General features: G+C 41.5%; 1 protein-coding gene across 4 annotated transcripts in view; it reads right to left on the bottom strand.

The window, feature by feature from the left end:
- Positions 1 to 19,170, bottom strand: part of DYRK3 (dual specificity tyrosine phosphorylation regulated kinase 3) — a 46,111-nt gene that overhangs the window by 11,616 nt on the left and 15,325 nt on the right. Inside the window, exons 1-2 of one of the 4 annotated variants that reach the window (XM_063142797.1) lie at positions 5,544 to 5,672; positions 2,912 to 3,023 (exon numbers count right to left, since the gene is read on the bottom strand). In XM_063142797.1, coding sequence (XP_062998867.1) covers positions 2,912 to 3,023; positions 5,544 to 5,632 — 201 coding nt within the window. In that variant the 5' untranslated portion in view covers positions 5,633 to 5,672. Of the gene's footprint in view, positions 1 to 2,911; positions 3,028 to 5,543; positions 5,673 to 19,170 lie in introns of those variants that run through there. The other 3 variants (XM_063142806.1, XM_063142824.1, XM_063142815.1) reach the window with 3 other exon arrangements.

The raw sequence follows: 19,170 nt of genomic DNA, 5'->3' as shown, positions 1-19,170 counted from the left end.
AGTTTGGTGGGCTGCTGTGGAATCCATGATGTTACACCAGTATAACAATGATGTCAATACAACATTGCCAGTACAGGGAATTTCTGCCAAATCCGAAGGCACTCCAACTAGCATGGCTCTGCTAAGACTGTTGGATGACACAAGCCTCTCTTCCCGTACACAGCATTTGGCTCTGGTCAATAGGGAAGCTAGGGTTCCCGTCTCACCCATTGCAACCATCTATCAAGATATTTTACACTTGGTTAGAATTCTAAATTTTGTTGTTCAGCTTTGGTAACCTGGCTGAATTTGGACAGCTGGCATATGAAAGTCCTCTGTCAAGTAGAATGACCAGCTGGATAATGATCCAATGACTTTTGGCAGACTGACCCACATTACAATTTTAACTTCAAGTTCCATTTCCAATCAGATGACTTCAGAGCAACCTGTCACCCTGCTTCCAACACTTCCTCTTGCAAAAGCTGGACTACATAGTTTACTTAGCTCATAGACAGTAGCTGTAGCAGCCAAGATAATTGATTGACAACACATGTGGTGTGTTATTCAGATCAGCTTCAGAGAATATGTTAGACTTGGAAACGGCTTGCTCCCCCAATATTGCACCACTTACTTCTGAGTAAACATGCTTAGGGTTGCACTATAAATACAGTGGATTTACTCTTTAGTGTGCTGACACTGCAGTATTAGAGACCAACTCTTGGGTTTGAAAATGTGCAGTATGAACCTTTTTTAATCACTGAATATATACAAGAAACTTTATTTCACCATGTAAAGCTCATGATGGGAGAAAATATTAGGCATTTTACTCTTTTTTCAGAACTTTATTTATAATGGTATAAAGACAAATAGCATGAGGATTTGAACAATTTCAAGATGACTCACTTTCTGTTGTGCTAATCAGGCGCTTTATTTATATTCCATATACATATATTCTTTTCTTTTTTTTAAGCCACCACTTTTGGCACCTCACAAAGTGACTTACAGGTCAAGTGACTTACAGCCTGCAGCTATCCATGTTTACTCGGAAGCAAGTCTGACTTATTTAAATGGGACTTACTCCCACATAAGTGTGCAAAGGACTGCAGCCTCAAAGGTACTGAGGTCTGCATCAAAAGAACTTCACAAACTAGAAACCCCTGGCTAAAAGGTTTATTTGTAGGAAAACATGACAGTACTCCCTTAAATACATTAATTCATTCTAAAACTGAGAGCACACACTTGAATTTTGTCTACTTCCCCCGGCCCCAGAACGATATTGGCCTTTGATCTGACAGACACTAGTTTATAACAGGCATAATCTGACCCAAAGTATTTGTTTTCAAATCTCTTTGTCCTAATTCTAATCCATTTCTTCCCTCTGGCTTTTAGCCACAAGTTTCCAATAAGCAATCATAGCATAACAGAATGACAGAACTGTACGTGTCAGTTTCTACTCTCATTGATCAGACTATGCAGACAAGCTTTGGTTTCACTTAGAATAGAATCCCCCTGTTGCTGGAAAGTATTTACAGTGCACCTTACAGTTAAGATAGTTGCTACAGCTGAATCTCATTGCTGCAGCCCAACTGAGGCACTTCAGCTAGCTCAAAAAGATATAAAGCTCAGATTAAGATATCTATCGTTTCTACAAAAATAGAATTCAAGTGGCAGAAAACACTAGTATTCCCAGAAGAAATAGCATTCTTGTTTGATTGTAAACACATGAAAAAATGATTCTTTTAAATAAAGATGCCACAGAACCAATACTGCTGGCAAAAACACCAAGATTCTTGTTCAGTCCTGTAAAAATGTCAGGAGATACAGGAATAGCCCTAGAACTCCTGTGTAAGCACTGAGTACAAATGTAGCAGCCACAGCCATCCACATAAACACAGTGGAATGCTGTAGCTGTAATGTGATTTCTCTCACTTTTGACCCACAAAGAGTAGTCTTAATCACCATGGCTTGCTTCTTCCCCATTGGGAGAAATATCCACTGCTACTGTTTTTACTTCAGTCTAGTATGTTTTGAAGTAAATTGACTTATTCAATGGTTGGAAGCAAAGACAACATTCTAGTCACATTTACCAGTCACAGAAAGGCTGCTCTTGCCACATTTATTCTGGAGTAAACTAGAAGAGAATGAATTCAATCATGATATTGAATTTTTAATGTATACGTTGATGGAAAACATGTTGCTGTTCAGAACACATTGAGAAACTAGAAGACTAGCTTATGAATACTTTTTTCATGCACCCATTAGTTTTGCCTTATTCAGCTGGCTTGACCAGGGAAGAAGGGACCAGTGGCTAATGAAGTTGCACTTGTTATTATATACTTTTGTGTGTAATATACAGTAAACAAGTTAGACGCAGAGGAAGTGAGAGAAAGGGAAAACACCAAGTGATGAGGTTACACTTCTAAAGTGCTAGTGCACTGGCTGCCTGAGGGCTCAGGGAGGTTTATGGTACTTCTTAATTCAGCTGTTTCCAGGAGATGCTAAGGCTGCTCTCTCTTCCTTTACCAGGGCATGCCTGGTACACTCACCAGGCAATTTCTAGACCAGGGACACCTCCCCAGGCTATGCTACAATGGGGAAGGGAAGAAAGGAAGCACTAAGGCAAGCAGTACAGCAGATGAGCGACCCCCACCCCCAAAAAACATATTTGCAAGGCTGTACTTGTTAGAACAGGAAAGAGTTATTGGCAAACACACACGCACACACACATCATGAGTTTCATCATGTTACTAACATTCTTAATCATGCTGAAAAACCTAGGAAAAGTCAATACAGAATACAGTGCTGTATTGATGCCTACCTCACTGATACAGCTATATTGATATCCAGCCTTTGTTAATGGATCCAGTTATAAAACTTATCTGCTTGTGTCATACTATAAGTAACAGAATTCAAGAAGCTTAAAATTACTTACATTAGGTCTCCCCAGTGAAGGAAGTCCAGAAGGGCTGCATTCCTCTTTTGTGGGATCTGAATATCTAATCTGATCTATTCTCATGTAGGAATCGTACAAGCCATCTCCAAACCTGGCTGGAAATAACAAGATGGTCAGTCAAAACTAAAACCAATTTATATAAACAGTACTTTCAATTTATTTTTAATTAATTTTTATTTTTCATTTGCACAGGAAAAAAACATGCCAACTATTATCAAAACTAAAGATTTACTTTCCAGTTTTTCAAGCTAAAAGGTTTACTAAGCCTTAGAATTTTATTTCCAAAATGAACTCTCAAACTAGACTCATCTTCATATGTTGAAGTGTCAGTCTTCACCCCCAACAATGTGCTTTAAATTAAAAAGTGTGTGTGTAGGTGGAGATACCTAAGACCCCATCGATTGTAAGATGCACACTAATTTCAGTACCACCAACAGAAAAAAAGCTTTGATGATAAGAAATAATAAACGCACCCGCGATTCTAAGATGCACCCCATTTTTAGAGATGTTTATATGGGAAAAAGTGTGTCCTAGAATCGAAGAAATACGCTAATTGTGTAATAGCTGACATAAGATTTTTTACAAATTAGATTCAATTGCATTGTTCTATCAGCACTTATAAATCAACGTCTGACTGAAGAGAAAATTATGCATCCAAAAATGCTGATTACCACATAGTCACTTCATATTGGAACATCAACTCAATCGTCTACAAACACCATATTTAAATAAAATCCAAGAACACAGATCTCAAGATTTCTTACGCTAAGTCTGCAATCCTATACACACTTACTTGGACAGAAATCCCATTAAAACTAGAGGTGCTTAATTCCAAATAAACATGAATAGGACAGGGCTATAAATATTCTCTTAATTGTTGAGTTATTTTTAAGCTGCTCTCAGATTAGAGCAAAACCAGCCAAATAAGATATCTTTCTCACTTGAACGTTGCATTTATAGGCGCATTGTTATTGTTGCTGTTTTTTAAAAAAAGCAAACAAATTCAATTTTTATAAGTGCATTCTATAAAAGCACACTAATACTGAAAAATCTATCATATGGAGGGAATAGAAAGGAAGAGCCCCTTCTCTCTCTTCCCCCCTACTTGCTTAATCACTAGAGAAGCTGGCTTCTTTTTGAACTTAGATTGCAAGCAAACATAAATAAAACAGTTACATGGGAATTACTGCTGACTGGAAGAAAGGAGTGCTTCTTGTCCAACGCTAATTGAGAACACAGTGAAAAGAACCCAACTAATTTTCTAGAGGAAAAATTTCAAAGAAAAATCTTCCTTATTCAGGAAATTGGCTGTGACTTGAAGAAACCTGGCCTGCTTCTAGTCTCTTAAAGTCAAGTAACGGAGACCATTTCAGACCCCTGCGGATTACTCTTCCCCTGCCGTAAGACGCACCGAGACGTAACAAAGCAACTGTTACAAAATCCAAGAAAAAGGCAATGGGAATCAACGCTGTTTCCTATTGTGAGGCACAAGGCAGCCCCATCCACCATCCAGATTCAGGCCAGCTTGTCCGTTACAATCAGACGCCGGCTGCTTTGTGTGTTTTTTTAAAAAACCTCTCATGTGACGGGAGTTTTCCATTGGTCTCCTGGGGAAACGGTCCTGAAACGTTTGCGGAGGCTCCCTCCGCATTTCTGTCGCTGGATTCCATCATCCCCAGCTAAAGCACCCACGAGAGAAAGAAAAACCTCTCACCAAGGCTGCGATCTTGCGCACATTCCATTTGGACCCACAACGAGGCTCATCCCTGAAGGAACGAACAACCACGCACAGGATCGGGTTTTAACGTCCCGCCGAATCGTGCCTTTTCCTCCCACGTGGCCCTGCGAGCCTCCTGCGAAAGCCCCGGCGGCCCGTCATGACAAACACACGTCCTCGCCTCCTTTTCGCCCCTTTCTTCCTCCCCTCCCGCCCGTCGTCAGAGCGATCCTCCCCGTAGTGCTGTGGCCCATCCTCGCCGCCACCCCACCCCGATTCACGTACCCAGACGACCTCCGTCGCCTTCTGCCGCGGAGCACAACTCCCAACCGCTTAAAACGGATTAGTTACCCTTCCAGCCCTCGCAATCAGGCTGACAAAGAAGAGTAAAAAATGAAAAACCACGATGTCAGTTTCCCCTCTTCCGCCACCCGACAACGAATGGCGTGGGAGACGGTGGGTCGCTTTCCCTTACAACAAACACACACACACACACGTCGTGGGCGATCTGCCACCCTCGGAATCCCCGTTACACAAAACGTGGAGGAAGGACACAAAGGATAGTCCTACGTCAACTAGGCCCATTCACTTCAATGGGTCTACTCTGTGTAGGAGTACTACTTCCCACAATGTGGGCTTCCTCGGAGGGCACAGGGGGCCGCGCGTGTATATATATGGAGCAACAAACGAATCAATACTTCGAAGCCAAGGTATCCCCCCCCTCCCCATTATTTGTGGGAGCCCAAAGGCCCTCTTGTCAATATGCTGCAAACCTAGAAAAGTGGAAGGCTCCACTGCCGGGGGAAGGGGGGGGAGAAATGAGGTCCAAGGTGAACCTCGAAAGTGCTCCCCACCACCATCACCCCCCTATTATCGAGGCCGGGCGGTGATTACCTGCGGTGAGGGGACCCTCCGGCTTCCTGCTCAGCAGCATCATGGCGACGACGGTAGCGGGGGGGAAGCCCGCGGGCCGTACGCCCCATCACCCTGCCCAGGCCTGCACGGCGCTCCGATTCCCCCGCTTCTGCTGTCTGGCTCGTTCGCTCACTCGCCTCCTGCTCCTCTGAGGTTGTAGCAGGGCGGGCGGGGCCGCAGCGGCGCTCAGGGCGCGGTTGCTAAGGGAACGTCTGCTTGGGTCGCTTTGCGCTTGCGCGCCGAAAGAAAGCGGGAGGGGGACGAGGGAAAGGAAGAAGGAGGGCACTGAGGAGAAAGGGGATGAGTGGAGAGAGAGGGAAGGAGGGGGATAAGTGTTGGTACTTGGTAGGTAATCTCGAGGACTTCGTTGGAGACTGAAATAAAATTCATTTGAGCCGGCCTCAGTTCATAACGCAGTGCCTTTGAGCCTGTATACAGCCAATTCCCCACAGTAACAATTACCCGCGACAACCCTCTGAGACGAAGGCTGGAGAGGCTGGAGTTTCTGACAATATTTTTTTGTTTAAAGAAAATAGGTACGGGGTGCGCATTCTTTGGGAGGTTTGTTACCTCCACAGCACGACGTGATGAGCACACACACAGGGCTTTTTAAGGCGGCACATTTACTTGGGAGGAAGCCTGTTCAAACCCAAGGGAGACTTACTTCGAATCAGAACAACAGCGAAGTTGCAATCCTCTCCACACACTTGAGAGCAAGTCCCATTAAAATCTATGGGACTTCCTTCCCAATAGACTTGTATAGGATTGCCTGGCCAGTCTGGACTAACATGGTGGGCTAAACTCTACTTCATCAGATGCATGAAGAGATATCCTAAATTAGAGTTTTAAAGGTGGCACAAAACTTCGTTATTTTAGTGCAAGAGACTAATACAAATACTAGCCCTCTGGAAATTTACTTTGAATATTTACTTTGACATGGGGTCAAATCGCTAATGATTTTAAAACACCACTCTTTAGGAGAAATGCTTGATAAAGAAAAGGCAGGGGGGGAACTAGAGAAAGGAAGTTATTTTTAAGAGGGATACGCCTTATAAAGAGAGTTGTCACAAAGTAACAAGCTAAACTAGAGAAGAGTGCCAGAACCTTTAGATTGCCACCCTCCTTTTTCTGTGACCTTTAGGGCACACTGCATTTTTCAACCAACATCTTCCTTTTCCTTAAGTTATTTGGGCCTCCTGTGAGTCTTCTCCTGTGAGTCCTCTTTCTGCTCTGGCAGTACAGCTCCAGGATTTTTGAGAGCTGTTAGGCAAGACACCCTCCCTTTGTGAATGCCTTCTCGACACCATTGTCACTTGCTTCTTTTGCTCCTCATACTCTTTTTGATCATTGTTATCACAGATATTTCTCACCGTCACTGCTGTCTGGGCCACAGTAAGAGGCAAGTGAACAAGCAGGTTGCAATGGAGGTAGGGGAAAGAAAGAGAAACTCCAAAGGGCTCCTGTCAGTGGGCCCCTGCTGGGATGTGGGCCTTTAAGAGGTACCCAATCATGCCTCCCCTTGACACTGACTCTATGAGGAAACCTTCCTCTCCTGACCCACCCACACCTAGCAAGAATCTATTTGAGCCTTTTGTCTGCCAACTCAATGCTGTCCCTGTTTGTGGAATAATATTAATGTGTTTTCAGCAAGGTCTGTGAAGTTACAAGAAAACTAGGCAGTTTAAGTTTTCTCCAGGTTGTCTAACTCTTGTGCTCACTGCAGCTCCACATGTTCTCTGTAGAAATATTAACTTAGTATGGGCGAGGAGCTGCTGCCTTAAGGCTAAGTCTGGTTAGGCTAATGCTCTGTTCTTCCTTTCCATTAGAGGGGCCCTGGAAGGCACAGGAATGTGATAGTTTTACAAATGGTTACCCTAAATTAAAACTTCAGTAAGTACATAATCCTCTCGCATAAACAAAATGTTGGTTTGTTAAAGAGTGTTGTTGTGGTCCCAGAGGGCAAGAGCTACAGAACAGTTTACAACCTTGTTTTATTTATATTTGGGTGTGTGTGTAATCCTTCTGCTTGACAAACAGTTTGTGTAACTCCTAAGCTTGAGTGCTTTCAGCAACAGACTGAACAATTGTCATTCGAAGGTGCTATCCACTGAGCAGGAGCAACAGGAGAAGATCCCAAACATATTGAACTCATCCCATAAACCACTTCAAGCTAGACTACATAGATTTTCAGCACAATCTGTTGCATGTCTACTCAGAAATAAGACATATTGAATACAGTGGGTTTTACTTCCAGAGGATGTACTAGTAAATTTCTGGAACATCTGCAGTAGACCAGTAAGGGTTTCTGATACCGGTTGGCTTACAATTGAAATAAGAAAAAGGTCTTTCCCCTTCTTAAATTAGGCTGCTGAAACAAAACTTGAAGAATTAGGAGTGGTTTTATTTGTGAAAGCACTGGAAGTTCAGTTCTGATACTAATAACAAAATCCTGGACTAAGAGGCACCTCTTCCTTAATTCAAAGTAAACATAGGCACACATCGTACGCACGCACGCACACACCAATCCACTATTTTGCACCCATCTCTAATTAGAATTCTTCAAGGTTCTAATAAAAAGTAGGGGTGCTTCTAGATGAAGAGCTCATAGCATTATTAATTAGAAGGCATTGTTCAGCTATTCTGTCTTTTTTCTCCTTAATAGGTTTTTTGCCATAAGACAATAATGGAAAAAGCTGTGAGAAGCCATGGGAGGATTACAGTGGAAGATGATGTCATCTGGATCCCCCATAACATTCCTTGAATGAGGTGTGGGGTGATGGCATGATAAAAGCCTCGTCTGGAAGCATCTTACATCCCACAAACCTGGCTTACTCACTCCTGTTCTAGGTTCTATAGGTTCCCATCCTATGGCCCCTAGACAGCAGCTGAGGGGCCATAGGATAGATCGAATTCCCTGATCCGGGGTCAGATATAGTTCTCTGACCTCAAAGGGGTGTGGAAGCTCCAACCCCTCTCCCCCTTGTAGCTGGCAAGGAAAGAACTGGTAAAAAGGAAATTGAAAGAGGGAGTCAGGAAGGTGAAATCTCTTCAAAAATGAGATTTTGAGGTTACTCAAAACCACAATAAGAGAAGCTCGGCTAAAATGTATACCATGGGTTAGGAAAGGAAGCAACAAGTCCAAGAGGTCACCAGCATGGTTAATGAGCAGTGCCAAGCTATGAGAGAAAAGGGGGCTTCCTTCAGAAAATGGAAGTCTTGCTCAAGTGAGGAAAACAAAAGGGAGCACAAGTTTGCACAAAGGCAACGCAAGCAGACAATAAAAGATGGGGGGAAGCATTTTGAAGAGCATATCACTAACAATATCAAGGCCCAACAATAAAGGATTCTTCAAATATAACAGAAGCAGAAAACCAGCTAGGGAGGCAGCTGGACTGCTGAGAAATTGAGCTGGACAAAGAAATTGCAGAGAAGCTGAATAAATTCTTTTCAACAGTATTCACTGCAGAAGATATAGGACAGACACCTGTGCCTGAACTGATATTTTCAGGAAAGCAGTCTGAGGAACGAAGGCAAACAGTGGTGACAAAAGCTGAAGTTCTCAACCTTACTGATGAACTGAAAGCAAATAAACCACTAGGCCCAGATGGCATCCATCCTAGATTTCTCAAATAACTCAAATATGAAATAGCTGATCTCCTAACCAGAATATGCAACATGTCCCTAAGATCAGCCTCTTTACCAGAGGACTGAAAGATGACCAACATAGCACCATTTTTTTAAGGGGGGGATCAGAGAAATTATAAAAGTTAGCTTAACATCTGTTCTGGGAAAACTGGTTGAAAGCATTATTAAAGAGAAAGAGAAAATTAGTAAGCATATAGGACAAGCCCTGCTGAAAAAGAATCAACATGGCTTCCACAAAGGTACATCCTGTCTCACTAACCTTTTAGAATTCTTTGAGTGTCAATAAACATGTAGATATCCCATGAAGCAGATTGGTGTGAGATTCAGGACAGATAAAAGAAAGTACTTCTTTGGACAGTGCATAGTTAAACTAAGGAATTCTCTACCACAAGATGTACTGAGGGCCACCAATTTGGATGGCTTTAAAAGGTGGTTAGATATATACCTGGAGAAGAAAGCTATAATGGCTACTAGGCCTGATGGCTATGTGTTACCACCAGTATTAGAGGCAGTAAGCCTATGTATACCAGTTGCTGGGGAACATGGGTGTGAACCAAGCTAGATGGACCTTGGTCTGATGCAGTATGGCTCTTCTTATGTTCTTGCTCTCCAAGGTTGAAAACTTGACTTCGGAGAAGACACTTCAGTGAACAGAGAGGGGAGGAGACTGGAGAGGCCAGGATACAAGTTATCTTGAGGCCTCTCTAACCTCTATCCCTCCCCCTTGGGAGCACCCCAGCTAAACAGGCAAAAAGCCCATGTAGCGAAAAATGCAGAGAGAGAGGACGGGGTGGCAAATATTGCCTTCACTGTGCCTCCTGCCCTACATTGGACGCTCATAATTTTGAGACTTTACAGTCATCAAGGGCACAACCGATATGATTGCATCTTAAGTTACTGCTGCCTTATGCTAGTAAAAATAATACATGATGCATTGTCTTTATAGGATCAGGACAAAACATTTAAAGTGCAAAAACTCTTTAAAGGAAGCATCTCATACAAATATCACTGCTTGAGCATTATATGGATCCTGCATGCTTCATTATAAGAGTTTAGAATGCAGAGAAAACACTTTGCTTATTCCCTCTGCTAAAAGACTTGCGTAATCACAGGCAAAGCTTTTATTAGTGCTAATAGGTACATATCTGGGCCTAAGCTGGAACATTAACCACCTTGTAAGAAATACTTTAAATGAACATGCCATTATTAAATCTTTTGGTTTGCCTCTCAAAGGTACACAAATAATTTTGCATAAAGGAAAGCTAAGAGCCATCTGGTGCTGTTAGCAGGGATCACAGCCGTGCTCTTGTCCCTTAGGACATATGAGCTGTATCATGCCATTTTGCGTAAGGAAACTTAAGGAAAACAATAAGCATTTAAACCTCCCAGCCCAAAATAACCCTTGAAAATTTCAGGTGATATTTGTCAGGACTGCAACACCGTTTACTGTATTCTAACGCTTTCTTTAATTTGTAGTCCCATAAGGAACGATGCTGGGTGTCTGTGCAATGCAGGGCAGCCCATTTATACAGTGTGGGTCGTGTTATAAGCATATTTTCCTTCCACAAAGTTTGGAATATCCCAGGCAAGGTGAGCTCTACCTTGGAAGTTGGGGGCAAGTCACCTAAATTGTCCCTTGAGATGCATGGCTGCGGTTTGCAATACTGGTACCCCAAAAAGAAAAAAAGAAAATCTTGTGAAAATGCATTTTCCTACAATAGCAAAAAAGTGAAATAGTGTCATCCTTATAAAAAACAACAGCACACACATTAGCTATCAATACCAAGTTTTTGACAGATTTTCACAATGGAAGACATATTGGGCCCTTTCAGATGACACTGAGGGCTCCGTGGTTAACTTAACCATGCTTCTCTGTGGTTAACACTAACCACAAGCCGTACGCTCGCACATGACACCGTTAACCCTGTCCAGTTCCCGGTTTCCTTAACCACACCCTAACCACAAAGCAGTTAGATGAACACCTGAGTCATCTGAATGCTCCGCCCCGTATCCCTTGTGCTAAGAGTGCTGGCAGTTGTGTGATTTAGGCCGCTCTATACTGCTAGCTCTATGATTTCGGCCCCTTAAGTACAGGTGCGTGTCAGATGACACCTTAAGCTAAAGTTAGTGCTGCTAACCCTGTTGCAGAACAAGTTTAGCGAAGCCGACTACAATGTGGTTAGCGGAGGCACCTGGTTAAGGAAAATGCATGTTAGACAACACCGTTAACCTTGCTGCTTAACCAAAAACCCTTAACCAGCATGGCTAGCAGTGTCTTCTGAACAGGGCCATTATATTGCTATTACCAATGTCAGAACACAGGCAAGTTGGAAAGCAATGGAACAGCCAGTGGTTCCACCCAACCAGGGCCCAAGCAAGGGAGAGAGGTAGGGAGGGTACACTTTATTGGGGCCTGGCAATCCAGGACACCTGGCCCAGGCTGCAGCCCCACTACAAAAAGGAAAGAAATGAGACTAGTCATGCTTGAGGATATTTATGGAAACATCTCTATATATCTATGTTCCTGTTGTCCAGATCTTATGGGATCTGTTGGTGCCAATCAGAAGCAGTGTTAAGAGCAAACATTCTGAGCAGCAAGTTGCTGACTCAAGTTCTTTTCTAGAACAGAGTGAGTCGGTGTGCTTCTGCAGTCAAACTAGGACATAGTTTGAGAGTCAGAGAAATTTAGGTTTCCCTATGTGACATGTTCTCTTAAGAACTACCAGTCACAGAGTTTCTTGTGCATAGAGAGGAGGGAGCAAAAGACAGGGGGAGAGGCAAAGCACCATAATAACCAGGGACATTGATCCCAGGAACAGTGGAAGACTATGCTGTGCTGCCAGACATAAAGTTACAAAACAATCAGCAAGCTTGTAGGACTCTTTTACTGTCTGGATGTTACGTTAAACAAAAAAAGCAAAAAGAGGGTGGTGGGTGTTTGGGGTCATAATAGAAAAGCACCCGTAGGTCCATAGTATAATTTCAGAAATATAGCAAATGTAATTTCAGAACTAAAATATAAACTTCTTTCATGACTCATGAGATTGCATGTATGGGGGGGAACTGTGGAATGTTAGGCCCATTTTACAAATTTGTACTGGACTCCCAAAAATCATGCTTTGTCCCTGAGACTATTTCTGAGATTGTCAGAAGTTTAATGTAAACATCGTTGTACTGAAATTTGAAGTGAGCTGGTGTTGTAGTGTATTGGACTAAGACCTAGTATACCTAGTTACAAAGTCCCCTCAGCCAGGAAGCTCACTGGGTGACTTTTAGCCAGTCACCCTTTCTCAGCCTAACTGACCTCGCAGGATTGTCGTGACAATAAAATAGACAGAGACAATTGTGTATGCCACTTTAAGCTCTATGGAGGTAGGATATAGCTCTATGGAGGTAGGATTCCTGCATTGAGCAGGGGGTTGGACTTGATGGCCTTTTAGACCCCTTCCAACTCTACTATTCTATGATTCTATATAAATAAGGTGAATTGTTTAACTCAACCTGTGGCCTTCCAGATGTGTTAGACTATAATGGTCATGCTGGCTAGGATGATGGGAATTGTAGTCCAACACATCTGGAGGACACCAGTTTTGGGAAGCTGATTTAACCCCTCTCCAAGATTATTTTGAATTAACCTCTCTCCTCAGATTCTCTTTGTTTCTTGTGCAAGAGCTGCCAATGAGATGTGATTTCAATTCACATTACATTACATTGAGGTTAAAGTGAAAGAAGCACACTGAATAAATACATTATTTATTATATTTATATCCCACATTTTTTCCTGCGAAGAATCAAAGGTTCCTAATATCACGTAAGTATTTTTACTTCCATATTTGGTTCCTTTCTGTATTGAAACATTTCTGAAGAAAGAATTAAGGATGAAGCTGCTTCATACAAGTCAAACTCTAGTTAGAGTTACAAACAACATGTTGCCACCTGTTGACTAAAAAAAAAGCAATAAAAATACTGTGTTGTTAAATATTTGGAATTTCACCTCATTCCATTTCAAAGTGGAAATTGACGAAAACCAGAGCATTACACACAGTATCTATTTCTTCTTTTTTACATGTACCAAATAAATATTTTTCATAGCATGACAGCAATCCTCTGGTTTTCTTGAAATAGCTTCTGTCTTAAATGTTTTACACATTTTTGCTTTATGTGCTTGATTCATTTAAAGCAACACAGAAACAAATTTTCAGCTAACAGACAAATGTTGAACTAGCTTGCTTGCCCTAAGCTTGAAGTTGGATGCAGCTATGTAGATACCCTTTTCTTCCTTTCTTATGGATATATGCAGATGGCCCATTGGCCCACAATAAGTCCCTCTTAGTTTGTTGGGATTTATTCTTCTAGTAAGCGCATTTATGATTGTAACAGCAAGGATCAAGAAAGATCAAACATGAATAATTTACAGTGCAATCCTATGCATGCTTACTCAGAAGGAAGCCCCACTGTGTTCAATGGGGCTTACTATTAAGAGTGCATAGGATGATGATGATGATGATGATGATGATGATGATGATGATGATGATGATGGGCATTTATATACCGCTGACTATAATAAAATCTCTCAGCAGTTTAAAATATTAAAATATAATATTAAAAACACAACTTTAAAAAAAACTACAGTAAAAACAATTTGAGCAGCAAAATGAGCAGCATGGTTAGTTTACTTACAGCCCAGGGAAAGCCTGGGTGAAGAAGTGTGTTTTTAGGAGGTGTTTAAAGGATGTCACATTTTCTGCCTCCACTTGAGGGAGGGTTTTCCAGATGGTGAGTGACACTACAGAGAAGGCCTACCACCTGGGTACTTCACTGCAATGTTCTGTTTGTTTTGGAATGACCAGCAAGGCCTCCTCTGCTGATCTTAAAGGTCATCTGGGTATATATAAGGAAAGGGGGTCTGCTAGGCATCCTGGTCCCAAGTTGTTTAGGACTTTATATGACAATAATATGACTTTGTACGTGGCTCAGTAGCTAATAGGCAGCTAGTGCAGTTCTTTTAACACAAGTGTCCCAGTGAGCACCCTGGCTGCAGCTTCTGAACCGCACAACGAGGGCAGCCCCACATAGAGCACATTGCAGTACTCTAATTGTGAGGTTACCAGTTCATAGACCCCCAACATATATACTTAAAAAAACAAAATAAATCTGTTCATTCTTATTATAGAAGAGACCAAATTTCCATTAGTAAGTTTCTTCCAGGAAAGCTATTCACACAAAAGATAAAAAATGTTTCACAATACTTTAAAAACAGAAATATTGCTTTATCCTGACAGTCACACTCATTCAAAATAATTTTAATGCTTGACAGATTGCGTTACCCTAACCCTAAACAAATTACAACTACAGAGATTGTCAGTCAATCTGTATTGCTTCAACCATAAGTCACAACAGAAAACAAAGAAATAAAAGAATAATAATTACAACAAATAAAAATATTCACAAGTAACAATAAAAGACATAATTTATTTTTCATACTTCTAGGGAAGTAGGAAATTGGCTTGAACTCTGGAAGCTGACAAGGCGAATCTGCCACTGCCAAGAGATTCACCTATTACAAGAAGACAGCAGAAAATCAATTTTCTACAATTCAGACCAATTAGCTTTCCCCACTACAGAGACTGAGTTATGGTGAAATCAATTAAATTATGTCCACGTAATGTGCTCAGGACTGGAGTGATATACATGTTTTTCATCCAAAGGTACTGTGGTAGTTTTTGAAAACCCTATAAAGCCTGACATGAAAGACCCATTTTATTCCAGCTTATCTCTGATCTATTTTACAATGGAATAATGGCGGGGGGGGGGGGGGGAATGGACTACAGGAGATGTCCTGCCTGTTGCAAATGTCATCAAAAGAACCCATGAACTTCCATGAGTGACAGTCATGAGCATGCTTTATTTTGCTCATGTGAAGAAGCCCTTGGTCTGCTGATTATTAAGGAATATTATTAATCAGGCTGGCCGTATTAATGTCTCCTGCCAAACCCTCCGCCACAAAACTTCACAATAAGTAGGAGATTGTTCTGAAAACATATCCTAGCCAGAAAACTTTAATTAATTAAAACTATATTTGTATACATTTAGACTAATTCTCTTGCCTAAAGAAAAGTCTGAAGGAACATCATGTGATTCCACTAATTAAGCTGAGTGTCTGACCCCAAACATTTGACCAGATGGAAGACAGAGCTATATATAAGCTGCTCTTTGAAGGAAGAATGTGGGTATAGATGTAGCAACAGCCCAGCCTTGGCATACTTTACATATAAATCATAACTCTGTACTGAAAATGAGTTAACTTTTTATTTATTTAATCATTTATTATTATCAACATGTATACCTACCCTTCCATTAAGATGAACAGTGTGATTTACAATATAAACGATAAATTTTAAGTGCAGTGCTTGTTTCTTTATAGAATTCAGAATTGGGGGCAAGAGCAAAGGCTGGGAACAACAAGGGGCAAAAAAGGGAGGGAGGAAGGAAGGTGGCACAGGCTGTGTTGAGGATTGGGGAACGCAGAAAGGGCAGGGTGATTGGGATTTAAAGCAGGGGAAAAGAAAGTGAGCTGTGCAGTTGATTCCCACAGCCTTTAAGGTTGCGATCCTATGCATCAGAGGCATTGCTAGATCTGGGCCCAGACTCAGAAGATATTAGCCTTCACTGAAGTCTGACCTTGTCTGTGCCTTCCTCTTTGGGTCTATTTGGCTTCTCTAGCAGACCCTTGGCAGAATCCTCCTTGACCAATGATGTCTCTACCTTTATATGCACCCTCCAATTCCACACATACTTTGTGCTACCATCTGAAGTCTCATTAGACTTTTTGAGACTTCTAATGATGTGGGACCAAGCCTCTGATGCCATGGACAACTGCATACTTCTCACCTGATTTCACCTTATATCTCTAGGGTGACACAATCCTGTCACTAAGGCAACTGGGTCCAGCCTGAGAGGCTCTGGGATGCTACTCAATGTTTTTGCTAATGCTGCCCAATTAACACAGCTCTGGCTGTAGTCACTGATCCTCTGTGGAAAAGTAGCAAGCTGAAGGTTTAGAATGACTGGGCTGTTTGCAAGCGTTTAAGAGCTTTCGTTTTAGACTGCCTGTGAATCCAGCAACACTGCTAAAACCCTTGGATTGTCCTGGAGTCTTCAGGATTTAAAGACTAATCCCCAGGATACTGCTATGCTGTGAGCAAGCCATGAAAAATGTCAAAGAATTTGTAACATAGATACTAAATAGGGAGTCCAGCTACATCTTGTTAATTTATGGAGACACTTTATTCAACATTAAGAGTGCACAGTCATAGTCTATTATATACACTGAATCTTATTTTCCATTGGAGACAAATTACTTCATCCATTGTAAATTAATTTTAGATTGCTCAGTTAAAAACAAATATGGAAAAACAATACCAAGTGACGAAACTTCCAGGAAAAAACATGCTCACAGAGCTATGGAGTCAGACAAATGTCCTGAGACATATTTTAAACAGCTTCACATGACTACATAAGTTTGCCAAGGCAGTTAATTGACTGATTAAATATTGTCATTTTACTTATTTGACTGAAATATAGTGAAATATTTCATGAAACCAAGGATGTCACTGTGTAGGTGGCAATGCCAGCTTATCTTTACAAGTGCCTTTATAAGTTCTATGTTTTGTTAGCGTATTTTATTTTCGTTTTAATTTCATTTTTCAAAAGCTATTAAAACTGTAGTCAGAGGTCCCCAGTTTTGGGGGGGCAGTGCACATTTGGAATTTTGAGAGTCTGTTGTGAGCACTCTCAAAAAATAATTGCATAAAGAAGCCATCACAAGATGGCTGCCATGGTGGACATAACAAACTGGTCTGGCAAAAATAAAACTAATTTGTCCGAGAATGTACATATAAGGCAGAGGTGGTGATCTGACTTCCAAAACACAAAACCACTCTTTTGAAACCATAGTTTTCTGCTCCAAGAGGCATTTCACAGAAGGCAAACTGATGAGGCTCAGAAACTAGTATTCATTTCTTTGGCAAAGTTACAAGGCAGATGTGGAATGTGAGACCCAAATACCAAATCACATATTTTCTCCCAACAAAATACCCATTTGACAAAAGACTACCTGGTGATGTTCAGAGAAATACACCCACACCGGCAAAACACCCCCTCACCTACCAACCTACAGAGCCCCAAGCAAAACACAAATAAGGCACACATACAAAGCCCTAGACAACACACACACAAACAGTACCTCCTCTAAATAATGCAGCATGCCACCTAACACTTAAAAAATAAAAATAAAATATTTTTTTAAAAAAACATCAAGGTGGGCAATGCATGTTGGGGACCTCAGACTACATGCTGGTCCTGGTGTGTCAGGATAGCAGCCAAAAAGAAGGGTTGTTCACTTGTATAGAAAACTTACCTAACGCTGTAAAGTTATAGTAAATCACTGTTTTCTAAAATTATTTCACAATAATAGTTAACTTGTTTTGCGGTTTTATAAATATCTGATTGATTAATCATGTATCTTTTCTGAAGATATAGTAGTTAATGCTTTAAAAAAAATACTTGACCATTATGTGACAATATTTGACTAGTCAATCAACTAACGGTGCAGTCCTATGCATGTTCAGACAGAAAAATGTCCTACAACTCCCAGCATTCACCAGCCAGCATGAATTCTAAAATACATTGGCTGGCTGGGGAATGTTGGGAGTTGTATGAATTTTTTCTGTCTAAACATGCATACAATTGCACCCTAAATGAGCCAACTCTATGTTACGATCAACAGTGGTCCAGAAAGAAACTATGGCCCTTGAAATATGAGGCTCTGGCATCTCTTACTAGGATCAACTCCACCCTCCACTCCCTGTATATCTTATAAAACAGCTGGGTGTTATCTTCTGTCAAGAAATGTATAAGCAGGGTCGTGGCAGCTTTGTGAGCTGCTACCAAAGTTGCACCCTTGATTGGAACTTTAGCAGTGTAGCTGCAGTGTGTGTGCAATGCCACAAGATGTGTGGCATGAAATTGCTCATGTTCAGTCCACAATTCCAGAACCAGGACCCTTGCTTGCGCTGGTGCAATGCTGTACTCCAAAAACATGAATGCAAATTTAAAATTGTATATTAGTTCAGGATTATGCTGGCTTTGACAGGAACTACCATAGGAACATAAAAATGTAAGAAGAGCCATGCTGGATCAGACCAAGGGTCCGTCTATTCCAGCATTGTGTTCACACGGTGGCCAACCAGTTACCCACAGGAAACCCACAAGCAGGCCATGAAAGCAACAGCACCCTCCAGCATGTTCCCCAGCAACTTGTGTATATAGACATACTGCCTCTGATACTGGAGGGAGCGTATAGCCATCAGGACTAGTAGCCATTGGTAGCCTGCTCCTTCAGGAATTTGTCTAACCTGTTTTAAAGCCATACCAAGATTAGGTTGCTACCCAAATCTTGATGCACTGCATGCATGAGGGCATTTATGGGCTTCCGTGGTAGTTATGCCTTAGCCTGCAGAGTGCCAATTGGTCTGTGAGTCTTTCAGGGAGGACCCAATCCACACTGTACTGTCACAGAAGCCTCCAAGTCTATCAGTAAGGTGGATGCCATCAGTATTCACCCAAGCGTAGTAAGCCAGACCAGGCTCCAAACTAACACATAAACATTCTGTAATGTAGTCAATCCAAATTATGGTGGGTTCATCCAGCCCTGGTGCCGACTGATCATAAGGTTCAATACATTTCAGTGCCAGAGGCAGAAATCCAAACGGTGCCCTGCCACTGTGGAGAAATACAACGATAAACAAAACCACAGATAATTTACACAATGCCCCCCAATATCCTCTGAAATCAGTGGGGTTTACTAGAATAGAATAGGGATGTAAATATGCAACAAATACGGTCCCATATCTAGCATTAGAAAAAAAAAGTATTTTTTTTCCCATTAGAAAAAAAGTAA

The sequence above is a fragment of the Elgaria multicarinata genome, chromosome 1, assembly GCF_023053635.1.
Source record: "Elgaria multicarinata webbii isolate HBS135686 ecotype San Diego chromosome 1, rElgMul1.1.pri, whole genome shotgun sequence".
NCBI classification, from domain to species: Eukaryota; Metazoa; Chordata; class Lepidosauria; order Squamata; family Anguidae; genus Elgaria; species Elgaria multicarinata.
Note: the sequence above shows the minus strand (reverse complement) of the source record. Positions and strands in the feature narration are given on the sequence as shown.